The sequence below is a fragment of the Delphinus delphis genome, chromosome 15 (assembly GCF_949987515.2).
Source record: "Delphinus delphis chromosome 15, mDelDel1.2, whole genome shotgun sequence".
Lineage (NCBI taxonomy): Eukaryota > Metazoa > Chordata > Mammalia > Artiodactyla > Delphinidae > Delphinus > Delphinus delphis.
In genome coordinates, this window is record NC_082697.1 from 47,079,547 (window position 1) to 47,095,341 (window position 15,795).

Sequence of the window (15,795 nt, forward strand, 5' to 3'; positions counted from 1 at the left end):
TCTAGACCAGCCTGTCCGATGGACCTTTCTGCGATGGCGGAAATGTTCTATGTCCTGTGCTGTCCAGGAACCACACACAGCCACCGGCTAATTTGATGTGTGGCTAGGGCAACGGAGAATCTGAATTTTTAATTGTATTTCATTTAAATTAATTTGAACTTAAGGGGCCGCTGAATGTCCATATCGGACAGCGTAGTTAGAGATACTTTCTACCAAAAACATTCAGAAAACAGAACGGTCATAGCAGGCTTCATGCAGGACAGAGGTTCCAGGCAGGCCCTTGATGTGCTAGGATTTGAACAGGACCCTTGTCTCAGGCATGATCATCTTCCCTGTAGAATCTGGTTTGGAGTCAAGGACCCCAGAAATCAAGACCAGTGCCCGTGGTCATGGTTCACAGATGAGGAAAGCAAGGACGCTCCTCCCGCGTCCTTGTTCTTCTTGGAACTGCCTTACGCGGCAGCACGAGGAACTCTCGTTCGCCCCCCCGCCACTGTCCTCCTGGAGGCTTTCCTCTCCTCCTTGCCCTGTGCCCTCCCTGCCAACACCAGCAGGTGCTGGGCTCGAGCTCTCTTTAGAAACCTGGACATCTTCTGTTCTACTTGTGGGCTGAGTCATTGCTCTCCTGCGATGGCTTTCACGTGCTTTATTCTCTTACACCTGTCACTCTGAGAATGGCATGTCTTGAAACAGTAAACAGCACCACTCACAGAGAGACAGCTCCACCAGCCCAACACACAGTCCCAACTACAGGAAACAGAAGCCCTCCATCACCACTGGCCCTGCGCAGTGCTGGACCCAATCCCGAGAGCGGGGCACTGTATCTGTCTGACTCCATTCTTTCCCATACGAAGGTACACCCAAGGCGACGGCTGGGCCCCCTAGTACTGAATCTCCTGTCTCTGACATCCCAGTCACCGCCTGCCTACTAGTTGCAGAGATGTTGACAACTCTTCGGCTGTAAGACCAGATCAGCAAACAGGGTTCCCGGCACAGCCATGATCTGCCCTTCAGGCCAGGCCCCTGCATGCCCAGCTCTCAGAAGACAGGTGGCTCCGTCTGCACAGTGGGACACTTGAAACCTCTGTCCCCAGTTTTCATTTCTAGCTCACGCAGCTGCCACACGCTTTACTCACTTCCAAGAGTATCCCTTCCAAGCATTAATAACAGCCGCAGGAACCTTACGTTCTCTAGCTTAAGGGACAGAGATCATGTAGGGCTGTAGGTTGCTTTTTGGCCGGGAAGGGGTCATCTCTTTTTAGTTCTTCCAGCTGTGGGAAAGGGAACCTCTATCTACCTTCCCAAAAAAGCGCAGACACACAATTTCACCTTCTGTACTCCGAGGACTAAGGTTCTTTGGGCTGCAATGAAGATGGTGTATGTCCTTCTAAGATGACACTCAAAACGAGGCCAGCCTTTGCATGTGGGATCACTGTGTGGTCGAGCTCACCACACACTTGAGACCCAAGACCCCACCAGCCAGGGAAGGAAGACCCCCCCCCCCCAAGATCTGAGAACTCCATGTCAGGGTTGACAAAGTGGCCACAGGCCTGGTACATCCCACAGCTCGCGAGCTAAGAATGGTTTTTAAATTTTTAAAGGATTATTAAAATCTTTTAAAATATACTATAGACGCAGTAACGAGTCTGCAAAGCCGAAAATACTGCTGTCTGGCCCTTCCCGGGACAAGGTTGCTGACCCCTGGTCTAAATGAGCAGGACCTCCGCCGTCCAGAGGGTACCTGCCGTTTCCTGAGCTGAGTCCTCAACATTCCAGGTCCTCTTCATCCCCCCTATGTTAGTTTTCCCTTTAAGTTCAGAAACAGATATCAAATGTTCTGAGGAAAGGCACAATAGCTATCAAACATAACAGCTGATAAACAAACGTTCACTTCTTCCAAGGAGCTCAACATCACAGGTGAGGATCTGGTTCAACACCTGTGCCTTGACTGTGACAGAAACAAGGCTCCGATTAACAACCAGCCAGAGACGATTCCAGGCATCAAAGCGAAGATGCCACAGAACGTCCTCACCCATCCTGCTGCTGACTCAGGGATCCTCTGGGTAGCCCCAGCATCCACATTTGATAACGGTATTTTGACGCACCTTCTCCCCCACTGTCCGAGGGAAAGAAAACAGAGGCAGAAACACACTTGAATTGTCCCCTGGGATCTTGCCTTTGAGTTTCTTAGACACCTGCCCCTAAATATCCTCAGAGTCTCTCTGGATTAGAACTCAAAGGAGAAACACAGCATCCAGCTCTTCCTGGGCTTCCACCAGAGAGAACGGCGGCCCGGCCCGCAGCGCAAAGCCCCCAGCGCAGCCACCGTCTTACCTGGTTCAGTGCAGTTCTTGCTGCTCCGCGGCCCTGCATCTTCTGAAGTCAGCGAGTCATTCACCTGCATTAACTTCCTGCCCACGGTCCACTGTCTGTCTTGCCCGATGAGGTCCATGAAGTCAAGGTCTGGGGAGAAAAAGGTCACAGCCACGCATCACTAACAGCTGGGTGTCACCTGTCCCCAGGCTGGGTGCCCAGCGCCTTCAGCCATCGGCACTCAGTCCGGCCAACACCCCTTAGACCTCTCGCCACCGTCGCTCACCATCCTGCCCCCACCTCCCAAGGGCTTCCTCGGCTCCTGGATCCTATTGGCTCCCACAGCAGCAGCCCTCAGCCAATGGCTGGGAGGGGGCGGTGCATAAACACCTCACGCTCCAGTGGGATGACTCTGAAGTGTGTGTTCTACCCTGGAATCCAGTTTTCCCCACTGGGATGACTCTCCAGGTGACTACAAGGTGACTCTCTTGATAAAACACACTTTATTGGCCGCTGTCCTTTCCTGTCTTAATTCCCTGCACCCAATAACATGCTGAGAAATGTTGAACAACCAACTCTCCAGGGGAAGAAGTCCTGGTCTTGTATCCACTGGACAACTTCCATGGTGTGAATATTCCCATCATGGCCAATTTCGAGCTACCAACGTGATCTCACTGAACGTGGACTTGGGAAAAAAGGGCACGGTTGGGTCCGCTAAGTCAGGGTGACTGGCACCTACACACCAGCATCTACTCCTTGACCAGTACTTCCCTGAACCGCCTCCCAAATACACCACCTGCCACTGAGCACCTGCTCAGGATCTGCTTCTCGGGGTCACCCAGGCTAAGACACCACAACAACACGCCCAGAGCCTGGGCCAGTGAATCCCACATAACAAGATTTCAGTAAACACGAGATGAGAGCGTGAACAAGGGGAAAGTCGATCACTGAATGCGTGACTAGGGCTGAGGTCTCCGGCTGAGATGCCCATGGGGATGGACGTGCCAGGAGAAAGAACAGAGACGGAAGGGCCTGTCGGGGGAGAATATGGTGGCTTCTGCTTAGGACGTGTTGGACCTGAAGTGTCTGTGGACCATCCACAGGGCAGCGTGCTGCCCGGGTAATGTGGGTGCAGACACCGCAGGGCGGACAGCTAAGCTACACGGAACATCAGGAGAATCGTAAGCAAACAGGGAAGAGTACGGCATGTGTACGGATGCAGTTTACTAAAGAGAAGGGAATGGAAGAAGAAACCATGGGAAACTCAGCATTCCTTCAGAGCAGGTAGAGTCAAAGCATTCAGCAAAAGATCATGAAAGGAAGGAAATGAGCAAGGGAAGTGGTGTCACAGAAGGTAAGCAGAAAGAGAATTTCAAAAAGGAAAAAGTGGCCGATGGCCTTGACTGCCATGGACCAATCATGTAAGACAAATGCAAAGACACAACAGAGCGGGACCTCAGAGGGTCACTGGGATGTGGAAACACCAAGCACAGATGGCTCTTTCTAGTGGCTTGGAACCCAAGAAAGATGTGACATGAGGCTTTGGCTACCTCTCGAGTGTCCAGAGTTGCTGTGGTCAGAAAATGGATCTAAGAACAAGACAAGGTTCTAATTCATGGGCCCAGCGGCCTTTGCAAAAGGCCAGAGGGTGCGCCCCACCGAGCCACACCAGCACAGTGTTCTGAATTGGTCAATGAAGAGCTGAAGGTCATCATACCCTTTCCTCAATTTCCATGGGGATTTTAGTTTCCTAAATGATACCACTTTCATTTTATAATTGGAACTTCATGACAATGCTCAGGAAAGAAAGAGGGAGCCTGGGCACTGTCTCTCTGTCCACTGCTGTCTCTCTGACACCTAATCACTGCTGGCTCAGAGGAGGTACTCAGTAAGTATGTGTCAGAGTAACCATTCCCACTTTGTGGATGGATAAAGTAAAACTCATGGAAGTTTCTGGAAATCACAGTGCTTGTAGGCATCTCACCTAAAGCCAACAGGACACACAGTAACATCCGTAGCTCACAAACTGAGGTCTTCCTCAGTCAAATGGAACCTGCTCCACATGTAAAATCATCAAGTAGCTAATTACAACTTTTACACATTAGCTAGGACAGCCCCTAGGTTTATTCTCAAAAAAATGTAGAACGTGGGGCCCAACTAGAACAAGCAATAACTTAAGACTCTGAAATACAGAAACCTGCATGATGGCCAGATATAGCCATAATTGTGAGGACAATCCCAAAGACATTTCAAGGTCAAAGCAAGGCATCTGTGTACTCCTGTTCACCTGAATGGTTAATTCTTAGGGTTAAGAACAGCGACAAGCAGAGGAAAAGAACTGCAAAAAACGCATAAACAAGGAATAAGGTCAGTTGCCTTAAAATTCAACAGGCAGACCTAAAATGTGAATATTACACCATATTACCATAAAGGATCTAAGAGTGTGGAGAAGGACACCCCGTTTGTCTCAGGTTGGGTTTCCGCAGAAGCAGCCCCTGAGGACAAGGATTTGAGCACAGGTGGTTTACATGGGGGGGTGATCTCGGGAAGCACCCGTGGTGGGACAGGGCCAGGGAGCCAGCCCGTGGAGGTGTGTTTCAAGTTTCAAGTTGCTAAAATGGGCGAACTAGCACTTGACCCCTCTGGAAATCTCTGTGGGGCCAGTGGAGACATGCAACTCAGACACCCAAGGGGTGAGGGAGCTGGGGTATTTATCCACCTGCTCTTGGTCTGCCATGGGTTGAATGTAGGCTGTTCCCAGGGGACATTAATTCCCTGGCACTTCCAACCAAAGTGGGCTCTGGTACCCAGCAAAAGGCCTTAGATAATGAGACGCAGGTGCTGAAAGTTGGACGGTGCCCATGTGCACTGAAGACATGAGAACAAAGTGATGCGGGCAGGATGCCGATGGCATCTTCCAGCCTACACGAGACCAACATATTGGCCGTTCTGCTCTTCTTGTAATCTGGGGTAAAGAAAAGTGCTCTGTGGTGCTGCAATCCTAACATTCAGGAAGATCCCAATGTGCATTGTTTGTATAGTGGTGAGCATAGCTGCCTTCCAGGAAGATTCCAAAAATCTGCAAAGAAGCAAAAGCATCCCTTCCAGTGACTTGCAAAGTTTCTGCTTAGGCCAAATTTCCATGGTTCTGTAATTCTGAGAGAAAAGCTGATACCAATTAAGAGATATAAAAATAAAGCCAGCTATTGTAGCAGAAAATTAGAGGATTTTTTTACATGATGATTCAATAGCTTCAGGAATCAGACACTATTAAGGCAGCGCCTCTGGATTCTAAAACCTACAAACTTTTATCTCAAAAAAATATATATGACCACTGACCACTGATATACAGATGTGGAGACCAGAGTCTGAGAAAATGAGAATGATGAAAGCAAAGCACTGCGTTCACTTACTTCCCACTGAGAACCGTGTGACGATATTACACCCCATTCTCTTTGTCCTCACAAAACTGCTGGTGAGGGACTTCCCTGGTGGTGCAGTGGTTAAGAATCCACCTGCCAATGCAGGGGACACAGGTTCGAGCCCTGGTCCAGGAAGATCCCACATGCTGCGGAGCAACTAAGCCCGTGCGCCACAACTACTGAGCCTGTGCTCTAAAGACCGTGAGCCACAACTACTGAGCCTGCATGCCACAACTACTGAGACCCATGCGCCTAAAGCCGGTGCTCCGCAATAGAAGCCACCGCAATGAGAAGCCCGAGCACTGCAACGAAGAGTAGCCCCCACTCGCCGCAACTAGAGAAAGCCCGTGCAAAGCAATGAAGACCCAACACAGACCCAAAAAAAAAAAAAAAAAAGTCAAAAGAAAAAAACAAAACTGCTGGTAAGGTAGGAAAGGGCAGTTGGTTCTTGGGTCAACTTACCTTTGGAGTAAATAAGTCAGAGTAGAAGTGATCTGCCTAAACTCGGAACCCACCCATGGCCACAGCCACTGCCAATTAATAATCATCATGACAGCCTTTTATTGAGTGTCATGACAGCCATTTATTGAGTGTCTATTATGTGCGAAGAACTTGCCACTCTTCTCCATGTTTCATCTTAACATCTTATTCTGAACTATTAACTCCACTTGCAAATAAGGAAACCGAAGCACAAAAGAGGTTAAAAGACTTGCCCAAGGTCACACAGCAAGCAAAGAGGTGCAGAATGGGGATCTGACCAGGATCTGACCAGGTTTAGTGAGCCCAAAACCCACATTCTTGGTAGATCCCTGCAGAGGATGAAATCCATCTGGCCATATTACTCAGCTATAGCAAGACAGATCCACTATGCAGCCTGCACCTTATACGAGGTGAGGGGTGGAGACAGTCTCACTGGACCTACTTCCCCCAGAAACTATTAGGAACAGTGGCACGTCAGGAGCGTCACCCCGTGAAAGCATCACACACACAAAAGAAAACAGTCCTGAAACCCCACTGGATGCAGGACGCTCAGCTGAGCGTGGATTTCTCAGAGACGCAGCTGGCCCCTTGGTCCCAACATGGAGGCTTACAGTCTTGGATTTAGGGAGGAGTGGGTGGGCAGTGGGGAAGGCAGAGTGGATTGGGGGAGGCACCCGCTGCTCTCCCCTCATCACCCCCGGCTTCCCTGGACTTCTTGGCTCTGCAGGAGATGCTCCTCGAAGCTACACTTGAGCAATGTCAACAAAAGCCCTTGGCCCCCATCCACCGTGTGCCTGGCTCCGCCTGCCAGGCCCTGGAAGTGGCGAGCTGGCCTAATTAGTCAGGGAGCGGGTGGGGGCGGTGAAGAGGGAGGCAGCGGGCTCACATGTCACATGTCACCAGCTCCGAGCAGGGCGGCAGGGGTGGGCCGTGGAGATAGCGCGGGGTGCCTGCTGGAGGGGAAGAGGCTCTCAACTTGATACTCAAGCACACGCGCTAAGGAAGGAGAGAGTGTGAGGCTGGGAGCCAAGTTTCCATTACAGAGCTGTGCCCTCGTCCTCTCCTGCTCTCTCCCTCCCTCCCTCTCTCTCTCTCTCTCTCTGTCTCCCTGTCCCCTTCCGCCTCTCCATGACCAGGGCTTGGAAAGCCCAAGGCTTTCTGACCCCAAGAATGGATTTCGTTCGGTGCCCCATGTCCCAGCTTCACCCTAAGACTAACATGCTTTCTCCCATGTGCACCCTCGTCCCACATAGGGTCCCAGGCCCAGCGGAGAGGTGGAGCTGCCACCCTCTGAGGAGGGAAGGACCCCGTTCAGATGAGGGTCTGCAGACAGGCAGGTTTGCTGCAGCAGCATCAGAACTGTGCCCCTGCCCGTGTGCCCGCAGCCGTCCTGCACCTTCTCACTCCGCGCTCCCCCCAGAGTTTCGTCCATTTCACTGATGGGGTAAAGCAGCGAGCTGGGACTCAAGCCCAGATCTGACTCCAAAGCCCAGCTGTGCGCGTCCCACCTCGTCCCAGAGCTCAGGAGCCCAGGGGAAGTGGCCTCCTGGGGCCAGCAGGCCCCCTTGAAGGGTCATGTTAGCTCTCCCCTCCCCCAGATCTGGAACACAGCATTTCTTCTTGAAAACTGGGATGGAGAGAACCACCCAGAGGATCAGGGCAGCAGGTGAGGAAACTGAGTCTTGCAGAGCCTAATGCAACCCTGAGGACAGAAGGTCCAGAAAACTCAGTGAACAGAACACGTGACAGAGCCCATGGCGGCAGGACCGGCTGCAGCCCTCAGGCCGGCGCAGGCTCAGAGTGCGCAGCAGGGCTATAAATACCCCACCCGGCAGTTTACACAGCTGTCCCCACTCTGGGCGCCCCGGGTCTTCACCCGGGGGTCAGAGGGCGGGTTTGCATCAGCCTGCAGCCCTGAGACCGCCTTCTGCAGACTCTCCAGCAAACGTGTGGGGCGCCGCTGCCCCTCCAGCGCCCTCTCCCTACGGCCACCATCCTGACCCCCCGCCCGCCGAGGTTCTCACCCTCTGTGGGTGAGCGGCGGAGGAGGGCAGGGCTGGCTCTTGCCTGTGCATCTTCACACGGATTCTCCAGCTGGAGGAAAAGTGTGGCTCTGAGTGGTTCTGGGTCCTTGGAAAGGAGCACAGACTGTGGAGAGGCTGCGAGCTCTCCAAACCCGCCAGGAGAGGAAGAAGCCGGAGGCTGAACGTCCTGGGCACTGGGTCCCTCCACAGCCTCAAAGCTTCCAGAAAGACAGAGAAGGGCAGATCCAGAGAACTCGAAGCTGCGGGGAGGCCACAGACTCCAGGTAAACCTCTCCTCTCTCTGCATCTTCACGCCCTGCCCAGCGGGTCCCCCATCTCCTGCCCTCCGGCTGCGCCATGGCAATCACAAGCTGCAGCTCTCAGGCTGCACTTAAACCGCATCCCAGTATCGAGGCGCCGCATCTCCACTCGAGGAAAACCCTCTGGAAGGCTGAGGTTTCTCGGTCCCTCTAATGGGAAGAGGGAACAGTAACCCCTGGCCACCTGCACACAGATATGGGCCCTTCCACCCATGTCCGCCCTCTGCAGGGCTCCTGCACAGAGCGCAAGGTCAGCAGCAGCAAAAGCATCTCCTGGGGGCTGGTGAGAAATGCAGCACCCAGCCGCGGAGCAGGACTCTGCACGGAGCACAGTGGAGTCTGAGCTGCTGCTCCCAGGCCCCAGGAAACAGCTTCAAGTGTTATTTGCCAAAAGACGATGTTTCTAAGCACAAGAGGCAGAGAGAGGCTGCAGGGCGTAGGCAGAAGGTCCCTGCCCAGCACTGCTGGGGTCCCGATGGCGAACGGGAGCAGGCTGCCGGGGCTCTGGGTCACGCTGCGGACCAAGTGCTGTCCAGTCGTGTCCTGCATCCGAGGGGGCCGGTCCCATGACCCGTCCCCCGACGGGAGGGAACGGGCAGCCCAAGAAGTCCTGACTGCTGCTGTGCCTCCCCTTCCCTCCTGACACCAACCCTCACAGCCCAGGCCACACACCCTCCCCGGGACACAGAGGCCGGCAGAGCCCATGACAGAGTAGCCTTGGGAACAAGGGCAGCCCAAAGCACCCAGCCCAAAGGCGAGAGTCCGAACTGGCCCCGGATGCAGTTTCTGCCATGGCTGTCGGGCAAAACAAGGCAGGTCTGGTTGTGAGACTTGGAGGCCAAGGTAGGGGAGCCCAGAGAGACCCCGGCCGTTCCCAGGGAGAACCCCTTCCTCCACTCAGCCTTCCTGACCTTCCAGGATGTCCCCTCAGCACAAGGCCCCAGAGCTACTTCTCCTTCAGAGCTTGCATCACAGATGGACGCATCACTGACTGTCTCTGCTGCTCCCCCCGCCCTGCGACCCCGACCTGTCCCAGGCTCCAGGAGACTCAGGCTGTCTGGGCTTTTCTCCTCCCTGTGCCCCTCCCCCTGACCCCTGCCTGAAACCCGGTGGGTGTCCAACAGCCACAATGGCACAGCGCTTGCCTCAAGGTGGGGCTGGGGAGTCATTGCCCAATTCCCAGGAAAGACCCCTACGTCTTCCCTCAGGGGTCATGCCCCTTGATTTGAGGCTAAGTTTAAATGACAGGTCTGGGAATTTTAGTGGCAAACCTAAAACAGAACCCAAGTGCTCAGGGTTCCCGGACAAAACTGTTTGCGTTATATAGTCTTGCTATTCAAAGTGTGGCCCCTGGACCAGCCACATCAGCCTTCCCTGGGAGCTTGTTAGAAATGTGGCATCAGACCCCCCGCGTGAGACTCTGCATTTAAACAGATGACTTGTGTGCACAGTAGGGTCCAGGCAGCTCTGCAGCTCATTGCTGGGCTGGGTGTTTCTTTTCCCATTTGTTCAGACATCGGTCGCTGAGCACCTTCAAGTTCCCAGGACAGCGCTCTGCTTGATCTCTCCACCTCTAAGTTCCGTCCTCAGGGAGCAGGAAGGCCCCTTGCTGAGCACAAGCCCCTGCAGGAGGCGTGGTCCGGCATCCACGGAGCTGGCTGGCCGCCCTGAGACGCTTCCTCCTGCATCTGCCTCGAAAAGCGAGAGAAGACCGGGTCCCAGCAGCCAGGTTTCAAAGCTTCCTCTTTTCCAAACAGCTCCATCTTTCTTCACTGCTCTACTAACTAAAGCAAATGGGTGTGTTCCAAGGACCCTGGGGACTGGGCTTCTTGGTCTCAGGACTTCGCCATCTTGGGCATCTGGTGACTTGGGATTCTAGGGCCAGATCTGTCCCTAGCTGTGGGCTGTTGGGAAGTTGAATCACTTTAACTCAGTTGCTGCATCTGAAAACTGAAGGGCTTGAATAATCTGACCACTAAAGTCCTTGAGCTTGGATTTTTTAAAAAATCTCCGGGAGAGTTGTGTACCCCAGGAGGCTGGGCTATATGACTTACTGAAGAGTGGGAAGAAAATGAGAACCCCCACGTCTGTATCACGTGCCAATCTTATTACATATTTAATATTTATAATGCAGGCTGACAGTAGCACCACCACTGAGCCCATGTGCCAGCATGTCCCATAATTAATGTAATAGAAGGGCACTGTCACCCAGGGTAGGCGAGGGGCGTGAAGGCACAGCGCAGGGTGGATGTGGAGCCCTCCGGGCTCACTTGCTCTCAGAGTGTCCGGCATAGGGCCCTTTACGTGTACTCAGTGGAGCAGATTCACAGATATTATTTGAGACAGTAAAATCTTTACAACACTATTTTGAAATGAGATGGGGGCACGATCATGCAATCTTTTTCCACCATACGGATGTTCACCGACTATCTTTTGGCAAAGAATTCTTTTAAACTGTTTGAACTTAAAGTTTTAAGTTCAAAAAAATTCTTTGAACTTAAAGATGAATTACGCATTTCTCTCTCACAATAAGACAACTGCTACAAAGATGCCCACCTTTTCTGAGAAGACATTGTGGCCACCAGCTAAGGATGTACCTAGCAGGTATATTCGGAACACACACACACAGCCTTCAAGGTGACATTTTAACAACCAGGTGAAAAAGCACCTACTTCCCTAAAGAAATTTGTTTTATGGAGAGAACATTTTGAAAACAAATATCAAGAAATTGTGTTACCCTCCAAAATTGACAGAAATCAGCGTCTAAAGCAATCATAGTTTCCACCTTAAAACGTGGAAGCAGAAGTACCTCACCTGATGAAAAACATTCCACACACAAAGAGTTTCAATGAGTTCTGAATCCATTTGTTAAAAATATGTAAATTCAACACCTTCTGAAAAGTAGCATGATTAATGGATTGAAACCAGGAAAACTGCGAAGACGTGAACGACAGTTTTTGCATAATTGGTGGGTGAAACTGAAAAATTAATGTCCTGATTTAGTAGGTACGTCTATGATGCTTTTCTTCCATTTGCATCTATGTATCTTGGTGAATTATCTATTTCAGTTAGGACAGCCATTAAATGTCAATATTGAACTGAACCTTAAATGAAAATAAACAGACTTCCAACTGGCTGTTCCTCAAAATGTGGAACTAATATTTTCAAAAATGATCTAAATATATTCAATCATGTTGTCCTCAATAAAACAGTACTCACAGACCGTAACAATATTAATAATTATAATACTCCAGTAAAATTGAAATGTTTTGCTCTATTAATAAAACCTTTATTTTCTTCCTCTTAACTTTATGTTTCTTGATATATAAAAGCCAGGGGCGGGCCTGTGAGCCATGGCCGCTGAGCCTGCGCGTCTGGAGCCTGTGCTCCGCAACGGGAGAGGCCACAACAGTGAGAGGCCCCGCGTATCGCAAATAAAAAAAAAAGTCAGGGGTAGATCCAGGTTTTGTAGGGCCTGAAGCTTATGTAATGTTGAGGTCCCTCTTTTCTTTTATTATTTTTTTAATTTTTTTAAAATTTTTTGTCTGGCCACACACCTTGTGGGATCTTAGTTCCCCGACCAGGAATTGAACCTGGGCCCTGGGCAGTGAGAGCACGGATCCCTAACCATTGGACCACCAGGGAATTCCCTCTTTTAAACAGAAAAATACAAAGTTAGATACAAGGCTTAAGTATGTGTATACATAATATATATTACAGTATTAATTATGCACAATTTCTAAATCAATATCCATTCTCCAATAGTTTGGAGATAGCAGCTTCAGATGACACATGCTGTTCCAACACCTGTATACGTTTCTTATTTCTTCCATTAGACTGTAAGCTGCCTGATGACACCCATTTTTTTTTATTGGCCCCCAGTACTTGCATAGAGGAGGGATTCAATAAATTTCCATCACGGAATTAAATTAATTTTTTAAGCTAAACTGGAGTGTGGTGCCTGCACCCCTCCCTGCCGACACCCCTTCTCCCCTAATTTGAATCAACCTCGGAATTTCCTTGGGGAACGACCCCTCCCCCATACCCTGTCTTCCTGGTCTGAGTGGAGCATCTCTCACTCATTCACTAAGGGCCTGGCCAATCAAAGCCCCACATCCTGCAGGTCATGATGACTGGTTCCCAGGTGTGCCTGCAACCGAGACAAGCCAATCAAAACAGAGCTCCCAGGAGAGAGCCTAGCCCACTCTCTCCCAGTGAGCTTGAAACTGGAAGGAGGGCATGGAGGCTGGGAGTCCAGGAATGCAGCCAGCACGCAAAGGTGAGCAGAGCCAAACCCAGAGCTTTCTTTTCTCTGCAAGGGGTTCAAGTACAGGCTGCAAGGAGTGAAGGTTGGCCCCTGATGGTGGAGATACAGAGTCTGTGCAACACCCCCCCCAAACACCCAGAGGCCGGCCCAGGCAAACAAGGGAAACCCTCAACTGTCACTGTGAAATTGTAGTAATGATTTAGATTGCAATGCGGCATTTGCCACATTGGGAGGCGTCCTGGTTTGTGTTTCCTGAAAGCCAAGTCCAAAACAAAGACTTGAGCGCAAGTAGTTTATTCTGAAGGGGATCCCAGGAGGAAGGAGTCAGGGCAGGTGGAAAGCAAGATGGGGAAAGGGAAACAGGAGCTATAAGGGAAGTTATAAATGGAGGATGTATATGATGGCTGCTGCCATGGCAACTGGGGCACGATCCCACTGGAAGCTCGGAGGCGCACTGAAGATTCCTCCCAAAATTGTCCTCCAGCAGGATGAGGGCTGTGGCTCTCATCACGCCCTGACTGAGGGTAGCCTCCGGAGCATGAACTCTCCCAAACCCCAGGCTGCACTTTTGGGTGGGCCACATCAGCTCCCACCTACCGGGAACACCCCGAGCCGGAGAGACACGTGGCCCAGGCTTGAGGTGGCACCGTCACTGCAGCAGAGTCTGAACCCACACTGCCCTGCCTGCTGCAGCTGCGGCTTGAACCCGAAGGGGGATGGAGGGGGTGTCTCGAGGGACACCCAGTGATGCCAGCTACCGAAGGTAACCTTGGCCTCATCTTGGAAACAGTCTCTCTTGAAGCAAGTGGGAAGATGTGGTTGGTCCAGGGCCACGCGTAGATTTCCTAATGATGTTTTCCTTTTCTCCCTCTTCTCTCACCACGGAACTTGACGCCAGAACTAAAATATTCTCTGGACGCTTCCCAATGAGAGCACAGGACTAGAGAGGGGACAGGCAGCGTGGGTTTCTTTTAGGTGGAGAGTCACTTGGTTCTCACATTTTCCTACTCTTCAGCCCACTGCTTGCAGCTTTCCAAGTTGGAAACTGACGCCCACCTCAGGAGCGCAACAAGGCTGAGCAGAGAGAAAGCAGCATCCACGCCCCCCGGCCCCGGGTTTCCAGCACGCGTCAGAGACCCACCAACGGGAAGGGGAAGGCAGGGAACGATCCCACGAATGGCCAGACGGGGATGGGCTGACGCACACCACCTTCCAGGCCACCGCCTGCCACCTAAGCGAGGGCCGGTTTGCTTCTGTCATTTCAGCCGATGGCAGCACCTCCCCTGCTCTCATCCCGTGACTCCCTCCCAGTGAATTTCTATTGATTCAGGATTTGCCTAAGGAATCAGGCTTTATTTTCTAGAGCCCTAAGAAGAGCAGAAAATGATCATCAACATTCAGTATTTGGGGCCCACCCGCTACGTGCCTCCAGCCGAGGGCTCCCCATCCCACTCTGTGCGGTTGGCACCGCGCACGCCTGTCTCCCCCTCCGGCCCACTCTCTGTCCCGAAGCCTGAGAGATCCCGTCCATCTCAGCCACCACCAGCCAAGGCCAGTAAGTCCTCTATCAGGGAGCCAGAGAGAAAACGGGAAAGTGAAAGTCCTCTTCCACTGTTTCTAAAAGTGAAGGAAGCAGAGAACAAGGGAGAGGCGGTCAATAAAAAGACACACACACACACACACACACACACACACACACACACACACCGGCTGAGAAGGGGTGATGCAACAAGGGATTCTGGGAACCAAGGGCCATATCCATCTCTTCCGGAATCGTGTACTCACATAAGGGAGAAAGGGGAGGGAAGGAAACTGGACCCCTGGTGACACTGCTGGTCCGTCGATGACACCAGCCTACCTGCAGAAACAGCCTCCAATAATTCCCCCAATGCCTTAGGCATTTTGAATTGTCTTCTGCTTTGGACAGCAAGAAGTGTCATGACTGACGTATCAGATGAAACCTTGTGTTAAGATCTAAGTATTGTCCTGAGAAACATCGGACTTCGGTTCAAATTCTGGCTCTGCAGCTTTCCAACCTCATACTGCATGAACCTCTTCCTAGAAGCTGGCCTTACACACGAGACCTGTCCCAAATACCAGCCTACCTGGACCAAAGCTTTTTAGTAAAGGTGGTGAGCCTATCTCACACCCAATAGTTTGTACCTCCGAAACTACAAACCACTGGGTATAAGACAGGCTCCATGATGTATTGTACAACACGGGGAAAAGAGCCAATCTTTTATAATAACTATAAATGGAAAGTAACCTTTAATAATCGTAAAAAACCAAAAATTTTTAAAAATAATAAAGGCAGTGAGCGCTCTTCACTGTCCCCCTCTTCAGGTCACCTCAGCATCACCCTGCGGCGTGAGTGACGGCACCTGTTCTCACACATCCCCTTGTCCCCCCCGCCACGGCAGGCTGACAGCCCGCCCCAGCAGCCCTCAGCTCAAAACTGCAATAGAGAAGGATGGACAAGGATGAGGATCCCAAAATAAATCCCCATCTCTCCAAGAGGATTCTCCTCCTCAGAAGAGTTCCTCGAAGCCACAAAAGGCACCCTGAACGGTGTCATTTGACTTACAAGGCGCCTGAAGCCTGTGATGAGCCCCGGGAGGGGACAGAGCCTCCCAGGTGCTCGGGAAGCCTATTCTCGCGGGGCCACCCTGCTGGGATTTTCAATTAGAAACACTGCATCTGTGACTTGAGCTCATCCCATCCTTTCTTTTTTTTTTTTATAACAAAGTGAATCAGTTATACATATACAATATGTTCCCCTATCTCTTCCCTCTTGCGTCTCCCTCCCTCCCACCCTCCCCTTTCTGATGACAGGTGTGAGCTGTCACCACTGCCAGACGATCAGCGGGAAGTCACCGAGTAAGAGGAGTGTGTCCGTCCGGGCTGGGGAGGTCACCTAACTCAGGAGGACAGAGCTCCTGGCTCCGTGTCCTCCACAGTCAGGAAGCCCG

The 15,795-nt window shown here is 51.6% G+C and overlaps 1 protein-coding gene across 1 annotated transcript in view; it reads right to left on the reverse strand.

The window, feature by feature from the left end:
- The window catches only part of SLC24A3 (solute carrier family 24 member 3), a 460,336-nt gene that overhangs the window by 392,475 nt on the left and 52,066 nt on the right, over window positions 1–15,795 (reverse strand). Inside the window, exon 2 of the mRNA XM_060032943.1 lies at window positions 2,335–2,463. Within this exon, the coding sequence (XP_059888926.1) occupies window positions 2,335–2,463 (129 nt within the window). The remainder of the gene's footprint in view (window positions 1–2,334; window positions 2,464–15,795) is intronic.